The 18461-nt window shown below is 40.3% G+C and overlaps 2 protein-coding genes across 3 annotated transcripts; both read left to right on the top strand.

The window, feature by feature from the left end:
- The first annotated feature begins 880 nt into the window (after window positions 1-880).
- Window positions 881-6801, top strand: LOC118386717 (akirin-2-like). Of its 2 annotated transcripts, none has more exons than XR_004826281.2 (6): window positions 881-1020; window positions 2756-2954; window positions 4102-4245; window positions 4474-4623; window positions 4686-4779; window positions 5429-6801. XR_004826281.2 is itself a non-coding variant. In XM_035774468.2 (6 exons), the coding sequence occupies exons 1-6, from the start codon at window positions 1015-1017 to the stop codon at window positions 5437-5439; spliced, it is 582 nt and encodes a 193-aa protein (XP_035630361.1). In that variant the 5' UTR covers window positions 881-1014; the 3' UTR covers window positions 5440-6801. The 2 variants fall into 2 exon arrangements, 1 of the variants encoding a protein (XP_035630361.1); XM_035774468.2 differs by having other exon boundaries at window positions 4708-4779.
- A 1054-nt stretch (window positions 6802-7855) lies between these two features.
- Window positions 7856-18046, top strand: rars2 (arginyl-tRNA synthetase 2, mitochondrial). Its single transcript, XM_035774466.2, has 20 exons — window positions 7856-8032; window positions 8418-8491; window positions 9162-9264; window positions 9489-9572; window positions 9739-9836; window positions 9990-10045; window positions 10189-10272; window positions 11301-11377; window positions 11529-11687; window positions 11952-12058; window positions 13517-13612; window positions 13729-13789; window positions 13892-13968; window positions 15549-15673; window positions 16355-16422; window positions 16664-16773; window positions 16909-17004; window positions 17320-17394; window positions 17490-17553; window positions 17874-18046. The coding sequence occupies exons 1-20, from the start codon at window positions 7991-7993 to the stop codon at window positions 17958-17960; spliced, it is 1743 nt and encodes a 580-aa protein (XP_035630359.1). The 5' UTR covers window positions 7856-7990; the 3' UTR covers window positions 17961-18046.
- The last annotated feature ends 415 nt before the right edge of the window (window positions 18047-18461 follow it).

Genomic DNA, 18461 nt, shown 5'->3' with positions numbered 1-18461 from the left:
ACAAAAACCAGGTTGAATCATGATGACGTCAGTGATCTTCAAGTCGTAGAAAGAGGCCCGGGTTCTTGACTTACAATTCCGAGTTGGATGACAGTTCAAAACGTATTTTCTATGTCGGAGCTCGTTTTTTCCCCGAGTTCCCAGTTGTCTTGAACTCACTGAAGTCAGATTTCCCAGTTCCAAGTTAACAGTTGTTTTCAGCGGGGCAGAAATCATGCTGGATTGACAGCATGGCCAATGGTGAATGTTTATAATTTTAAGCTTGGAAAAGAGACCCTTAATCCCAGACTTGGGACCACACAGCCACTCCACTGAATAGCAGGCTAGTGATTTATTTGCAATGCTTGCAGTTAGCTACTGATTCCTTCTAAACCACTAAATTGTTGAATTTATGATTTCCAACTTGTTTATGTCCAATAGCAGATGAGCACCGATACGTTTTATCTATAATTTCTCTTTGTTATTTCTCTTCATATGGCAAGGATTAAAAATGATTTGCCAGTAGATTGTAGACTTGATTCATGATGATGACTGCTAGCTAAGATTTTGAAAGAATCAAAGCTAACGTGATCTTTCTAGGGAGTTTTTCCTAGCCACCGTGCTTCTACACCTGCATTGCTTGCTGTTTGGGGTTTTAGGCTGGGTTTCTGTACAGCACTTTGAGATATCAGCTGATGTACGAAGGGCTATATAAATACATTTGATTTGATTTGATTTGGCATCCTTTTATCTGTGGCCAATTACCTTGAGACTTCTTGGATGGGCACTTCTAATGTAACTCTATGGCAGCACCCAAGGGGCTTGAATTTCCAAGCTCTACCCTTAGATTTGGTGGTGACATAAAATCCCCATGAGTGACAGAACACTGAGCCAATCACGTCACAACTAGAGAACATTACCAACCCCTACTCTCAGTATTTTCCGTTTGCTGCCCCACCACCACAGAAAGCACTAAGCTTGGCTGAAACACCTGCATTTTGGAGCTGCCTTACTCAAGGGAGCAAAAAAGAGACAATGTTTGTAAGTGGCTTAACAATGAATTATTATTATTTTTTTTTACATTGTTTGCAAACTGATATGTGACACGTAATAATGCTAAAATAAAATGCAACCCCCCCCCCAAAAAAAATAAATAATAATATATATTTAATTTATTCTGCCCTGAATGAGGGGTCACCGCTGCCTATATAACCAATTTATCTTTACTCATATTTTTCTCTACATGGTTGGGAAGATCACGTAAGTAAACACTACACCTCTTGTTTACGAAGCATGTGACAACTACAATTTGATTATAGTTAGCTTTTTCGTCACTGGTTTCGACAACTCATGGTTTTGCTGGTGTTAGCATCTTTCGAATTTCAAAAGAGAGAACATTCGGCCTGTAATTTGCAAAGAGAGAGCTTTTCTGCACCTCCTCATCTCTTATTTTAACACATATGAACCAGGAATTTAATCGAGCAGCTGATGTATTACGTGAGACTTTAGTTCTGGTTTAACCGACATTAGTTCAGGTATATCTGAAACTGGACATAAATAACATCTAAATAAGGAAGTGCACCTCAAACACAATTGGGCCAGTCCTAAACTGAAAGTATGTAGCCTGCTGACATGGGGATGTCCCATATGAGCGAGAAACGTTTAAGGAATATTTTACTTTGTCCAATCTTTTGAAAAATCCGTGGGATTAGCTGTAATAATAGATTTCCTGCAAACGTCACGGGCTGCGTTTAAACAGGCAGATCTTTTTTTTCTCTACTAATTGGTCTTTTGACCAACCAAATCAGAGCTGAGTAAAAAAAAAATCTGGATTTGGTCGCCTGTCTAAACACAGCTCATGGTTCTTTCTTCCTGCTGGTAAATAAGTCACATTGCAGCACAGAACAATAGAGAATAGATCGAGCAAATTACTGTTATTTACAAGAACAATAAAATAAGTTGAATCAAATATGCACATTCAGAAATGAGACAATGACTGGAGGACACGTTTTCAAACGTTCTGTTCTTCGTTAGGAATTAACTAATAGCTTTATTCCAATTCTGTAAATAATTTTAAAGTACTGTGGCATTTAAATTGGTCAGTGCTATGTGGAATCCTTGGGACGTCCCTACCCGAATTCCTTACCCTAACTTTAACGCCTACCCTTAGCCTAACCCTTTCCTAAACTCTAACCCTTATCTAAACCTTAACCCTTACCTTAAACATTTTACATTTCAATTTCAATGAACGTCCCAAGGATACCAGATTGCACACACCCATTTCAAATTGGCGAGTGCTTTTGGCATTCACGGTTTATGTGGGGAATGTAGTGCAAAGGCGGTATAGCATATGAACAAGTATAAACTGTATACAAAAATAAACTACATTAACTAACACGAGATTCGTTAAGTGCGCATGCCCATTAGCTCAGAATGTAAAATGAACGTTGTTTTGACGCCATGTTGGTTGTCATCGAGGAGAGAATTTGACAACGGCGCTGGGAGAAGGAAATATTTGTCCGAAATCTACTGTCATCTGGTTTTATATGATCATTCACATGCAATAATTGATTGGATGAATTTCTACTAACACTAGGCCATTACAGGGTCTGCGTTTTGGATGGTATTAAGACTCGAGAGGTGAAAAACGAAGCCATTTGTGCATAACCTGAATTTTCCCTTGAGCGTAGTCGAAGAAAGCCAGCGGAGGGACCCAGTCACAGGAGCTCTGGTGTGCCCTCTGATAAAGAAAACCACAGCTTTCTCGTTTTTATAGATCCATAATATTGCCACCGGAATGGCTTGTGGGGCTACTTTGAAAAGGACTATGGATTTCGATCCATTGATGAACCAGGCGTCCCCCAAAAGGAGGAGGTGCACCCCAATGTCTCAAGCCGCCTCGACTTCATCACCCCAGAAATATCTGCGTATGGAGCCCTCACCATTTGGAGAAGTGTCGTCCAGACTCACAACGGGTTAGTAACAGTTAATAGCTACTAGATTTTAAGGCAGGAGTGGGAATCTATGAATGAAAGGTGTCGTTAGGGCACCTTGATGATATTAGCTATGTTAGCGTAGCTAACTACTAACTAGTTGGCTAAGCAATATCAAATGCATGACTAGTAGTTACAGTAAGTTACCGATAAACTTGTAAACACTTCTTGCATTTGTTGTTGAAACCTGTGACTTAGGCACAACTGTTTGTTCAACTAGCTTGCTAACTAACGGCAGCTAGGAGGCCGGTGCTAAACCTTCAAGCTAAGCTAGCTAGCATAGGTCTTATAAATGAGCATTTTACATTTAGCCAGACATGTATCTGATAAATACTTATTTAACAGCAACAGGATGATGGCATGTAGCCAAATGGGCAATATATTAGTCAAATACTGGTGTAAAGTACTTTAGGTTTAGTAAAACTACTTTACATATTTTTATGGGTATCTTTACTATTTTATATTTTTTGTTTACTTTTACTTCACAACATTCCTTAAGTATATAATGTGCTTTTTACTCCTTACATTTTCCCTGACACTTGTTATAGTTTGAATGCTTTAAAGGACAGGAAAGTTGTGTAATTCACACACTTATCAAGAGGTTATCCCTACTGCCTTTGATCTGGTGGACATGTATAGTTTGTAAATGATGTTGGAGTGTGCCCCTGTCTGTAAATTTACTTAATATAATGAATTAGGAATTATTTATACTGTTGATACTTAGGCATATTTTAGCCATTACATTTACTTTTGGTACTTAAGTATACTTAAAACCAAAACCAAGTTGTATTTTACTGGGGGACTTCTACTTGAGTCATTTTCCATTAAGTTATCTTTTACTCAAGTATGACAGTTGGATACTTTTTCCACCACTGGTCAAACATGGCCTAGTCTGTGCAGTGGAATTGCTTCCTGCAGGGGTTGGGATGGGGTTCTCATTTGCTACGGAAGTGGATAGTTTGTGTTTTGTAGCCTTTGTCCTTGAATTAAGGTCATATTGTTGTCAGTTACTTAGTGAAGTATCAAGATGACTCACAAGGTATATTGTTTGAGTATGATGTGCAATTTCGTATTTGGAATGATTGATTAGCTTGACCTAACCACATCTTGCCCTTGTTTTCCATTCCAGAGCAAATCCTGCACAATATCAAGCAAGAGTACAAGCGGATGCAGAAGCGAAGGCACCTGGAGAACAGCTTTCAGCAGACCGAGGGCTGTTGTCCCCTGGAGTCACAACCCCATAGCTCCATCCTTAATGGATCCAGTATGCCAGGTATGTACAGTCTGCTTTTACTCAGGAAGGACATCAGTAGGAATAGACACATCTGAGGGTGTTCATCAAATGGAAACCATTGGTTACCTCACAACAATTGTTATCCCTTTTGTTAGCTTGCAGTTGTATGTCACTTGGCTTCATTTAATGTCATCATTTTATTGGTCAAGTTTCACATGTGGTTTTGAGAATGTTCTCTTTGATAATGGATACTTATTCTCTATATAGGAACATCTTCTGGTGCCGTCTCCCCATCTAGAAAAGAGCAACCTCTATTTACCTTGAGACAGGTTGGGATGATCTGTGAACGACTACTTAAAGAACGAGAGGAGAAGATAAGGGAAGAATATGACGAAATATTGACAACAAAACTAGCAGGTGTGTTGGAGAAACTGTTTCTGTGACCTCTGCAGAATATATAGCACTCTATTTATTGTCAGACCTTTTTCTCTCTTTTTGCAGAGCAATATGATGCTTTCGTTAAGTTCACTCACGATCAGCTAATGCGGCGATTTGGAGAGCAACCTGCTAGCTGTGAGTAATATACTTCCCTCTGTCAGTGCAGTGTTTCCCATATTATTTTAGCAGCATCGCACCGCCGCTGCTAAATTGTTGCCACCACACCCCTACAATTTGACTGGGGGAAATGTAGCAACTCTAATGTCTTGGTGGATGGAAAGGCTTTCCCAAAAACCTTCTCAATTAAATGTTAACTTGCTATAAAGTAGCCTATGCCTACCTGGTAAAATTATATCATGATTATTTCCATCAATCCAATGGGCAATTGTTTTTCAAATGCCATCACATGTGCTACAGAAACATTGCTAACCAAACAGTCCTAGGTGCGTGATGACTTGAATAAAAGGGTAACATTAAATCTAAATATCTTAATGTTTTCCAGACCTCGAAGGTGGTCTCCTAGTGTGGTTTTAGGATTTTTGTGTACTTGGAACATCCAATTGTGTTGCTTTTCTATGTAAAAAAAAAAGTGATTGGAGAGTGAACCTGAACACCCCCCTTTGTGACTCTTGCCACTGCGGAAAGAAAAAAAACACCTAGGGGAAACACTGACATGCTTCCTCCCTTCTTTATAAAGACCCCTGTCACTTCTGTATCATGCTTAATGTATTGTGAACTTTGTTCCATGAATCTGTATTCATAGCTGCTCTCTCTTCCTCCCCAGATGTTTCCTGAGTGAAACCTCATATTTGATGGAATACCAATTTCCCATTTTATTATTGCTCAAAGCTTCCCATTTGATTATCTGCCAACCGTATTCTCCAGAGACTCACAGGCTCTATTTGGACTTGTAGCAGTGCCATATCTCCCCTGTGGGCTTAGGATGCCTCAAGCTTCTGTCAGTGGCAACTACGTTCTCTTCAGCGACTGGTATTTGTGCTGCGGCTTAACACCCAATTTACTACTTTTGGCCAGCGCTCATAGAGCTACGGTCAAAATTAGTGCACTATATATAAAATAGGGTGCCATTTTGGATGAAACCTTGGAGTGCTTCCTGCTGTCAACACATATATGGACCTCTGCTACCTATTACTCTACCAGTGGCCTCCGTTGTTTTAATTGCTGTACTGATATTTATTAGGCCTTTTTATAAAGTGACCTGCCATTCCCAACTCTGCTAACCTCGTCTTAGATCTGTTTGTGCTCTTTCCAACTACATTGTTGTCCTTGTCAAGCTAAGACAATGAGTGACAAGGAGTTGGCATTATAGCCCAAACAGACTGGCACTCAGGCTATGACTCTGCCACCACACATTTAGATGTATTTTGTTCCATAAACATGTTTCTTTGTTTCGAAAATGGCAAGACACAACTTTTATTTTTTAATCAAATCAACTTATACAGTTGGGAGGGGTGGTCCACTACAAAAGAGCAGATAATCCAAGGAAGCTTCTGGACTGGACTCCAGGAGAGGACATCCTATGATCTATCAGCTATGGTTACATTGTAATGGTAAATGGCCTGTGTAAATTGTCGTTTTGCCTGACCTTTGTTACAGTTATCCTTAAAAAAAAAAAAAAAAGTGCTATTTTTTTCCCTGTTTATATTATTGCCTATGTAGCTTAATGGACTTGGGTTGGGTAAAGCTAATGAATAATAGGTTTACATTAAAGGATGTTCCGGTTTCACATTGTCTTTTTCATAGTAAAAAATGCTAGAATAGTTGACATCTTTGTTCAATTTATCTCTTCCATGTGTGCTGGAGAAGGTTCCACTTCAGTGATTGCTTTTGATGGTGTTGATTTTGGACTGTGTATAATCCATCTCCTCCACCATTTGAGAAGGAGTACTTTGAAGGTATTTTATCTTGTCCAAACACATAAATGTTCATAGTAGCTAGGTTTCCATCCAATTGGTGATAGATTTTCAGGTGAATATTGTATAATCTGCATAAAAACAATGTTCATTTTTCCCACCAGATGTGTTTTCATTGAATTGACTTGTTATGGATAAAAGGCTGTGCGTGATGATGTAGTGGACATACAAATGCATATTGTGGTTAAATTCCCATGTATCGAATAAAAACGTTAAAGTTAAATGGGTTTCTGTCACATTTTCAGCTCTACTGATGGTTTTCCCAAAAAATAAGATATGTATGTCGTGGTGCTCATTGATATTGGCATGTGCGTTCTAGGCAACAGCTCGCAGATCCAGTGTGGGTACATGAGATTATTATGGACAAGTTAATGAGATTATTTTTTACATTTTCAAACGGAAGCCAAGCGTCTTGTGTCACCAGAATAAGACCCTCAATATTTATTGAAATGGAGCATCAAGCTCATCACCTTGCATTTTCACCACCCTGTGAAGTTCATAAATAGTTTAATCTGTAGCCTAATAAACTGCAGGCTTTCCCAACCAGTCAAAGTGGGATGGGAAAGGGAGATACCTAGTCAGTTTACAACTGAATGCCCGGACCACATCATTGTTTACTTTGATATGATTTATTATATCAATAAAAGCGCTCCATCAAAATTTCTCACATACATTTTACCAAAACAAAAATATCCCACCTTGTCCAGCATATTTAGATTTTTTTGACATTTGGAAATTTTACTGACACATGTTCTGTTTCTATCAGGCCTGTCATGACATTTTGTTATCCAACATGTACTTTACTTGTATTAAAAAGGTTGGATGGAAACCTAGTTAGCGGAAGGAACATGAAGCCTATTACTTCATGTTCTCAAACATAAAACACTGATAGGCTACACTGAAAGGTCTGTTTTATCTGTTGAGTTATTACTTACTGGTCAAATAATCACTGCTCTCAAAGCAATTGTGTGGTTACAGTATCCAGTGTATTATTGACTTTAGAAATATAGATGTTCTTAATTCTTATTCTATGGTATATATCTGACCTATTTGAGCCAATTCATTTAAAATGTATCAATATTAATACAAAATAAATGAAAAAGTTAGTACTGCATAAATATATCATTATTTGCGAGAGCATATTTCATTTTGGTATCACAGTCTGTGTGACGACAGACGACGCCAGAGAGCGTCGAAGTGGAAATCTAACGTGCCCACTCTTCTATGACGTAGTCGGCAAATACACCACTACGATTGGATGAAACGTGTGAGGTTGAGTTCAAAGATCACTTAAGCAGGAAATGAGTGTTTGAATGTCATCAACTGCAAAAGCACGCATGAATGTGATATGGAATAATCTATTTTATGACCATTGAATGTAATTTATGAAAACACGGGATTGATGTCGATGTATGCACATGGCTTGTTATTTCAGAAGAAGTATTGCATCGAAGGTAGTGCATGTGTTCTGTGTAATTTGTGTAGTTGGCTAACGTTAGCTATGTGGGGTTTCATTTCGTGCGTAATGTTAGAAAATAGTATCCGCATGTTTGTGCCTGTCATTATTCTTAAGAACCAAGATGCCTTTGGTTTGTTTAAATTTATAACTATAATTTCTATCGGCCAATTAACATTGATAGCGGAGTATTCTGAATATTTCAAGCTGGTCAATGTTTTTTATTTATTTGTATTTTATTTCACCTTTATTTAACCAGGTAGGCAAGTTGAGAATGTAGGTAATCATGACTTCAAAACATACCAATAATCTATGCTATGGGGTTCAATTGACACAACAACAATGTGTATTGCAGTTTTCATATTTGACCTCTCTTGGTTTAGCTCTCTAGGGCTTTGGGACGGTCTGAAGATGCCTTCATTTCAGCTCTCTGTGCTATCCCAGTCTCCAAAAAACAGTTAAGTGTGAGTGTGCAGTGGTGGAAAAATACCCAATTGTCATACTTGAGTAAAAGTAAAGATGCCTTAATAGAAAATGCCTCAAGTAAAAATAGAAGTCACATACTACTTGAATAAAAGTATTTGGTTTTTAACTATACTTAAGTATTAAAAAGTAAATGTAATTGCTAAAATATTCTTAAGTATTAAAAAATACAAGGATTAATAATTTCACATTCCTTGTTTTAAGTAAACCAGACAGTAACATGTTCTTGTTTTTATTATTTTACAGATGGCTAGGGGCACACTCCAACACTCAGACATAATTTACAAACGAGACACCTAAATGTTCTGTCCTGCTTAGCATTCAAGATGTAACTAGTACATTTGGGTGTCAGGAAAAATGTATGGAGTAAAAAGTACATTATTTTCTTGAGGAATGTAGTAGAGTAAAAGTCGTCAAACATATAAATAGTAAAGTACAGATACTTTAAAACACTACTTAAGTATTTTTGGGGGGTATTTTTACATAAGTACTTTACACCAGTGTGTGTGTGAGAGGGGGAGAGAGAGATCTACTGAATGAAGTCTCAGTCCTAGTCTGGTCCTTACAGATCCCTCAATCAAACATGATTATCACTACACAGTCACCATGTTTCTCAATAGTTCTTCTGATATTGTTCATCTCAGGCAATCCCCAGATTTCCGGCTGTCCGTCAACACTCTGCTGAGGAATGGGATCCTGCCAACTAATGGAGACCTCCAGGCACAGACAGAGGCTCTGGCCAGTCAGGTGGGACCAATAGTGTTGTAGTCTAGATGCAAATCTTGGGTCAGGTTAACATTTTCCACACTAATTGGTAAGGTTTTGATTGGGGGAGGAGAAACGGATCCTAAATCGTTACCTAGGGGAAACTTCACCCTGAAACGTTTAGTAGTCAGTCACATACTCACACTTTGCTGATATTTAGATTTCACCCTCCTGTCAGAATTACAGTGCATGTTATTTCCTTTCAGTTAAAGCAAGACAGTGTGGTGGAAGAAATATTTGCTGGACGGGGAGTGATACATTTTAGAGTTAGTCGGAATCTGTTAGTACAGGTGAATATGCCTTTTTCCCTACTCTTTTTATTTTGATTATGTCAGTCGGAAAACTGCAGATACTGTTTGAAATATTTTTATCAACCAGCGTGTAGGAATAGAATGTATATAAATGAACAAGACAACCATCTGGAAAGTCTACACATTTGTTTTTGTTTTGTTTCAGAAAGTTTTAGAGCAGTTGTGCCAAGAACGTCACAAATTTGGTGTGAAAAGTGAACTTTTCGATGGCCTCAAAAAAGGAACAACTGTGGTGGAGTTTAGGTATTGAAATATGTTCTCCTCAAACTTCCATTCTTTTGTATTGTTTCAGAGTCTAGGATGTTGAGGCAAAGTGTTAAGAGGCAAGCACTAAACAAATAGCTACCTTCTTTTTATGAATTTATTGACAATATTTCCCTTTTGTTTTTCTTACAGTTCTCCAAATATTGCCAAGAAGTTTCACGCTGGACATCTGCGTTCCACCATTATTGGTGAGACTCAGTTGAAGTTCTTTAACGTACCAGGAGAGGGCAGAGTTAATTTTTGATATGGTTCCTTACCTCAGGCTAAATTCAGGATGTGTTTGAAATATTTTATCTATTGTGACTGAAAAATGCACAATGTTATTTTTTAGGTAACTTCATTGCCAACCTGAAAGAATCCTTGGGAAATAACGTCATTAGAGTGAATTACCTAGGAGATTGGGGCATGCAGTTTGGTGAGTAAAGCAGAGAAGAAGAGCATAAAGAATTACACTGAGAAGCTGTAAAGGTAGACTCAGTGAAATGACGTAGCCGCGAGCATCACAGCAGATATTGCGACGCGTGAGATGCAAGACTTCGCTCCCAAAACGTCACACACACACACACATCTCTTTTATTATTGGATCAGTACACCTGGGGACAATCATTTCCTCCACACTAGATGGACGTCATATTGTACAATTTGTTTCTTTTGTTTTCGTAGATCTATGTTAGATGGTTGCATTCAAGGCCAGGTCGTATTTACTGATCTGCTTGTCAGTGAGCTACTAATTTGTGTCGTATTAAAAACATGTTGATTGTCTCCAGTCATATGAAGTGTAGTAAAATTGCATGAAATGTGTTTCTAAAATGCCAAATTCTTCCCATGCAAAGAAAGGAGAAGAAACATCTCTGAATAGGCCTACTCACTGTGTGCTCAGGCATGCGTTGTTCTGAACTGAGGTATATTATTAGCCTAAATTATGACTATGCAATCACATTAGGAGTAGTAACCTATCTTGCATTATTTTGCAAATGGAATGATGGATGCATGCAATCCTTTAGTGTAAAAAAAAAATTGGACTTGATAGGTTGTATTACGCATCTATTTTACATTGGAATATATGCGCCTTTCCTCAGTTGAGTCAATTTATGAGGAGGTTGAGTAGTGGTTGACATTGTATATACCGTTCCACAGACCTTTAAACCTAATATTGTGGTGATAATTAATGGCTGGGTTTTTTATTTATTTTTCTCCAAAATATCATTTTAGAGTTTAAATTGTGTAGAAATGCAGTAAACGAGCTTCAACTTCCTTTGGGGGATTTTACTTTGGGCACCTACATCATATCACTGAGTCTATCTTTAAGCAATATACATCTATATGTGATTTGATTACTTTTTGAAAATAAGAATGATGGTTTTTGCTGAAAGGTATAGTAAACCATTGCCTTGGGAAATGGGACCAGGTTTCCATAGCCTCTTCTTTGCCTGTGGATTTCAGGTTTGCTGGGAGCTGGCTTTCAGCTCTTTGGGTGTCAGGAGAAATTGAAAAAGAATCCCTTACAACACCTATTTGATGTAAGTTGTGAGAATCATAGTAGTTCTGAGAGAGAACTTGAACCACTGCCCTCTTGTGTTGTGTTTTTTCATACAGTCATGTCAGCAGGTGTGAACACGTCTTTGGCGGCCTTCCCTTACAAGTTTGTTTGTGTGTGTACATGTCCTGTAGGTTTACGTTCAGGTGAACAAGGAGGCGGAGAACAATGAGGTCATAGGACAGGCGGCCAGAGAGTTCTTTAGACAGCTGGAACAGCAGGAACACCAGGCCTTGTTACTATGGAAACAGTTTAGAGAGATCACAGTGGAGGAGTACCAACAAGTCTATAAGGTATTGACCCGGCCGGCACACCTCTGACCAACTAGCCAAAAGGCTTTTGTAGGACTAAACTTTTGCCTAAACTGTTTTATTAAATTAAAACAGTAATGTACACTACTCAAGCAAACACCGTTTGTATTGATGCCCATGCACTTGCCTAACATGAACTCAGACAGGTTTGTCATTCCAGGGACGTGCACAAGACGTCAGCGCCTTTGTAACACACCGTTTTGTTATCAGATGTCAATATTGATGCAATGTGTTTCTGTTTCTCAGCGCTTAGGGGTTCACTTTGACATCTACTCCGGAGAGTCTTTTCACCAACAACAAGCCCAGGAGGTGGTGCAGCAGCTACAGAGACGAGGCCTGCTGAAAACCACAGAGTATGTCATGGAAGCAAACATCCTTATGAGTTATGAAAGAGCATTGTGTAAAAAGTCTGGGTGAATGTCAAACACTAAGCAAACTGTCACCACATACCTTTAAGTAAACATTCCCACCCAACATCTAGTACTACTAGGTGTTAAATTAAGCGGAGAAATAATCTATGGATTATTTATAGGTAAGTATGTAGAAATGAATAAGAAATAAAACAAAAGTGTGCATTGATCACAGGTAACAGTGATAGTATATGTTGAATAAGAGTGTCCAATTAACAAACAAAAGTGATGTGTGTGTGTGTGTATATACACTGCTCAAAAAATAAAGGGAACACTAAAATAACACATCCTAGATCTGAATGAATGAAATCTTTTTATTAAATACTTTTTTCTTTACATAGTTGAATGTGCTGACAACAAAATCACACAAAATTATCAATGGAAATCAAATTTATCAACCCATGGAGGTCTGGATTTGGAGTCAAAATTTAAGTGGAAAACACACTCAAAATTTAAGTGGTCAAAACCACACTACAGGCTGATCCAACTTTGATGTATGGTGTCCTTGGAAAAGCAAGTCAAAATGGTGGCTCAGTAGTGATGTCCCAGATGTGCTCAATCCTGGGAACGTGCCTGTATGAGGAACCTGACCCTAGCCAACGCCTGGGCATGCAAACCGCACCAGATGAGGTGGCTCATCTCGGATGGTCTCCTGAGGGATCTCCTCCCCCAGAAATGCCACCCCACACCATGACTGACCCACCGCCAAAGCGGTCATGCTGGAATGCATCCGCCAGACTCCTGGTGTGACAGTCTGTGGTGCAACATGGCGTTTTGCCAATCTTGGTGGATGGAGCAAGACATGATGTCCCAGATGTGCTCAATTTTGTGGCCTGCTGGAGGTCATTTTGCAGGTCTGGGTGCTCCTCCTTGCAAAAGGCGGTCCTGCTGCTGGGTTGTTGCCCTCCTACGGCCTCCTCCACGTCTCCTTATGTACTGGCCTGTCTCCTGGTAGCGCCTCCATGCTCTGGACACTACGCTGACAGACACAGCAAACCTTCTTGCCACAGCTCGCATTGATGTGCCATCCTGGATGAGCTGCACTACCTGAGCCACTTGTGTGGGTTGTAGACTCCGTCTCATGCTACCACTAGAGTGAAAGCACCGCCAGCATTCAAAAGTGACCAAAACATCAGCCAGGAAGCATAGGAACTGAGAAGTGGTCTGTGGTCACCACCTGCAAAACCACTCCTTTATTGGGGGTGTCTTGCTAATTGCCTATAATTTCAACCTGTTGTCTATTCCATTTGCACAGCAGCATGTGAAATTTATTGTCATTCAGTGTTGCTTCCTAAGTGGACAGTTTGATTTCACAGAAGTGTGATTGACTTGGAGTTACATTGTGTTGTTTAAGTGTTCCCTTTTATTTTTTGAGCAGTGTGTATATATATCTGTTAACAGGAAGGGGACAGGCGTGGTGGATCTCTCTTCAGCTGGAGACATGTCCAGCTACTCCACAGTACTACGCAGTGATGGGACATCTCTCTATATCACCAGGTCTGTGCTGCTTTAGAAGGTTGACAGTGTTGTTATGACTGGTGTGCAATACTTTAGTAATTATCAAGTGACACGTGAGTCTTGATGATCATTTTTGTCATGTTGTGTCTTTCCAGAGATCTTGCCGCAGCTATAGATCGAAAGGAAAGGTACAATTTCGACGAGATGATCTATGTGGTAAGCATTCGGCCAAACTGCTCTAACACTCAGCAATGGCTACAAAAAGCAGTGTTGTATGAACTTTTATCTAAACGTATTATCATTTGTTTCTTTGTGAAGACAGACAAAAGTCAAGGGATTCATTTCCAGCAGCTGTTCCAGATCCTCTTGGCTATGGGACACTCGTGGGCTGAGAGGTAACGCTGTGTACACAGCTGTCACAATACAAACAATCGATTTGTTTCTACACATAATCCCATACTAAATCTATTTGGTTTCATGGTTTAGTGTGTCCCCCCGCACTGTTATGCAGTTGTTTTATCCGTTATGTTTATTCTATGTTATATTTATGTAAGCTCAGCAAAAAAAGAAACGTCCCTTTTTCATGACCCTGTCTTTCAAAGATAATTTGTAAAAATCAAAATAACTTCACAGATCTTCATTGTAAAGGGTTTAAACACGGCTTCCCATGCTTGTTCAATGAACCATAAACAATTAATGAACATGCACCTGCGGAACGGTTGTTAAGACACTAACAGCTTTCAGACGGTAGGCAATTAAGCTCACAGTTATGAAAACTTAGGACACTAAAGAGGCCTTTCTACTTACTCTGAAAAACGGCAAAAGAAAGATTCTCGGGGTCCCTGCTCATCTGCGTGTACGTGCCTTAGGCAGGCTGCAAGGAGGCATGAGAACTGCAGATGTGGCCAGGGCAATAAATTGCAGGAAGACCGGACGTGAAACAACACCTGCTCAGCATCGGTACATCCGAACATCACACCTGCAGGATAGGTACAGGATGGCAACAACAACTGCCTGAGTTACACCAGGAACGCACAATCCCTCCATCAGTGCTCAGACTGTCCGCAATAGGCTGAGAGAGCCTGGACTGAGGGCTTTTTGGCCTGTTGTAAGGCAGGTCCTCACCAAACATAACCGGCAACAACATCGCCTATCGGCAAACACCCACCGTCGCTGGACCAAACAGGACTGGCAAAACGTGCTCTTCACTGTTGCGGTTTTGTCTCACCAGGGGTGATGGTCGGCTTTGCGTTTATTGTCGAAGGAATTAGCGTTACACCGAGGCCTGTACTCTGGAGAGGGATCGATTTGGGGGTGGAGGGTCCGTCATGGTCTGGGACGGTGTGTCACAGCATCATCGGACTGAGCTTGTTGTCATTGCAGGCAATATCAACGCTGTCAGTTACAGTGGTACCCTTCCTGCAGGCTCATCCCAACATGACCCTCCAGCATGACAATGCCACCAGTCATACTGCTTGTTATGTGCATGATTTCCTGCAAGACAGGAATGTCAGTGGCCAGCAAAGAGCCCAGATCTCAATCCCATTGAGCACGCCTGGACCTGTTGGATCAGAGGGTGAGGGCTAGGGCCATTCCCCCAGAAATGTCTGGGAACTTGCACGTGTCTTGGTGGAAGAGTGGGGTAACATCTCACAGCAAGAACTGGCAAATCTGGTGCAGTCCATGAGGAGGAGATGCACTGCAGTACTTAATGCAGCTGGTGGCCACACCAGATACTGACTGTTACTTTTGATTTTGACCCACCTTTTTGTTCAGGGACACATTATTCAATTTCTGTTAGTCACATGCCTGTGGAACTTGTTCAGTTTATGTCTCAGTTGTTGAATCTTGTTATGTTCACATAAATATTTACACATGTTAAGTTTTCTGAAAATAAACACAGTTGACAGTGAGAGGATGTTTATTTTTTTTGCTGAGTTTATATGTAGGTATTGTTTAATCTGTTTGGCTGCAGGTGCCAGCATGTGCCGTTTGGCCTGGTGCAGGGTATGAAGACGAGGCTAGGAGAGGTGGTTTTCCTGGAAGACGTCCTGGATGAAGCCCGGGCTAGGATGCTCAGGAACATGAGCCAGTCCAAGAGTAAGGACACGACATGGGATTCATTATAGAGATTTTTGGCAGCGTCCCAAATTAAACCCTAAGTAATAGGAATTTCCAGGTGAACAAAAGAGAAGGGCAGCCCCAGATAAAAGTCAATCAAAAATGTATTACAAGTTGCAACAGGGAGATGCCACCCAGCACAGAGGCAGAGAAAATGTCTATTTGGCCTTCATTATACAGTACCATAAGTAACTGTTCTGTAAACACCAGCCCAATAGGCTTGTAGGAAGTCAAAACAAAAGGCAGTGACTTCCTCAGCTGCGAAAGAATTGCACAACATTTCACAGAATACCAAAATATTCAGTGAGTCCTTGTACCTCAATCACTATCAACAGATATGAGTTGAATCCATAACATACTGCATTGAGTCTAGTGACCATCAACCCGAGTGTCACAAGCAGAACACTGTAAATCATGTGTATTACAGAAAGGGAAAATATATGAATACGCTAAACTATGTACCACTCTAAACTGAATACGAACTTTATTCATCTTAAATATTCCCATTACACCCTATTTACTATATAGTGCACTACTTTTGCCAGGTGACATAGGGCTCTGGTCAAAAATAGTGCCAATAGGTTGCCATTTTGGATTCAGCCTAGGTGTATAGTTATTAGTCATTAATAATATGTCAGTTAACATTCTTTATCTCCTCAGCCACCAAGGAAATGGTGTATCCAGAAGACACAGCTGAGAAAGTGGGGATCAGCGCACTCATAGTTCAGGTGAACAAATTTGACCCAACCTTAAAGAATATGACATACCAACCAAACATCTTATTCTTCAAATTCTTCTTACCTACCTGCTGTATGAAACGAAGGGCAAACAAAGAGTAAGAACACTGTGGGTCTGTTGGTGTAGCGACAGCTGTGCCTTTGGAAATAGGTTATTGAAGCATGAAAACAATGGAAGATTGCTCCAGGTTATGCTCAGGCGTGACCCTGTTTTCTGTCTTTCTCGTCTCAGGACTTTAAAGGGCCTCTAGGATCAGACTACAAGTTTGACTGGGACAGGATCCTCCAGGCCCAAGGTGATACAGGGGTGTTTCTACAGTACACACATGCCAGACTCTGTAGGTGAGTGATGAGGAAGCATTCATCATTTCACAAACTGCAGGACTTTCAATAATATAGAACGTTAGTACAATACATAAACTGACTCTTGATTAAGCAACTCATTGTCTGACTTCTCACCAACTGTCGTCATTTCAGTTTAATACATCGGTATGGCGACGGAGAGGAAGGTGCCTTTGACCCGTCACTTCTTCTAGATCAGAGGAGTATTTCGATACTCCAGCACCTCCTTCGGTAAGCGAATGCCCTCTAACCCCACACATAGGAGAATGGTCAGGCTTACTCTTCAATGATTACGTGTTGGGCCGGGATGGTTCCCTAACCAGGAACTATTCTGAGCCCAAATTACTGTGTACTGGAAGCCAATTTAATAACCTGCTCTCATTCCTGTTGCATTTGATTACATCATAGAGGAATGTAAGCATGTGTAGGTGGGGTACTCACAGATGAAAGGGTCAGTGTCGCTAAATAAATGCAGTCACACCCGAACATGCTGTTTTCCATTGTGATCAAAATATTTGTTCTACATCATTCACTATCTACTTTCAGCTATGACGAAGTTCTATACCAGTCTGTACAGGATCTGCAGCCAAAACATCTAGTCAACTTCCTTATGACACTGAGGTAAGGAGCAGGGTGTTTAATGTCTGACATCCAGGCAGTGTGGACATGATTATATTATCTAATCATAAAATGTATTTGTTCTCCTGCCTGGCTAGTCACCTGGCTGCGTCAGCACACAGGGAGCTGCCAGTGAAGGGAAGCCCTCAAGCTGTTGCACAGGTATGTAAACACTGATCATTTGCTCATATATCTTATTCAATACAAATAGCCTGAGACCCAAGGTAGGAAATTCCACAATGTGCATAAGTGTCATTTCAATCAATGGATGCATTTAGGGCCTGGTGTATTCAGATTCAATGCTATCCATTAATTGTGAATGGCCTTACCTTGGAAAATGTATTTTATACAGGCATAGCCATATAGATTACACATCTACTTTTGACCTAACAGGTTTTAGTACCGTCCTTTGATAAGGAACATGTTCATGATGTAAACCGTTGAGATGATGATTCAGATCATTTGTTCATCCTCGTCGATAGGCTAGGCTGCGGCTCTTCAGTGGTGTCTGCACGGTGTTGGCCAACGGGATGAAAATATTAGGCATCACACCAGTCGATAAAATGTGACCAATCTATGCCTGCTTGATCAATGTTCCTGTGTATGTAACTACTGTTATTGAATTAATGTAAATAAATGTCTTGATTTAATACTTCCACATGATAAATGACTGGTTTCTGGTTGCATCAAATCCAATTGTCTTTGCTTTGACAGGTTAGGGAACTGGCCAAAATATCTGATGATATATATTCCTGACAGATCTCATTTTGCAACCATGCTGCTGTCAATCCATTCCACACTGTTGTTACAGCAAGGCCTACAACAGACGATCCCTCCGAGCATTTCTCTGTACCAAACTTACTGTACTCCTCAATATGCAAAGTTGTTTGACAGCCTGTCCTACCTGTATTCCGTGTTGCCCAACCAGTTAATGCGGCAGCGTAGCCTAGTGGTTAGAGCGTTGGACTAGGACCCGGAAGGTTGCGAGTTCAAACCCCCGAGCTGACAAGGTACAAATCTGTCGTTCTGCCACTGAACAGGCAGTTAACCCACTGTTCCCAGGCCGTCAT

Source organism: Oncorhynchus keta, chromosome 8, assembly GCF_023373465.1.
Source record: "Oncorhynchus keta strain PuntledgeMale-10-30-2019 chromosome 8, Oket_V2, whole genome shotgun sequence".
Taxonomy (NCBI): Eukaryota; Metazoa; Chordata; class Actinopteri; order Salmoniformes; family Salmonidae; genus Oncorhynchus; species Oncorhynchus keta.
Note: the sequence above shows the minus strand (reverse complement) of the source record. Positions and strands in the feature narration are given on the sequence as shown.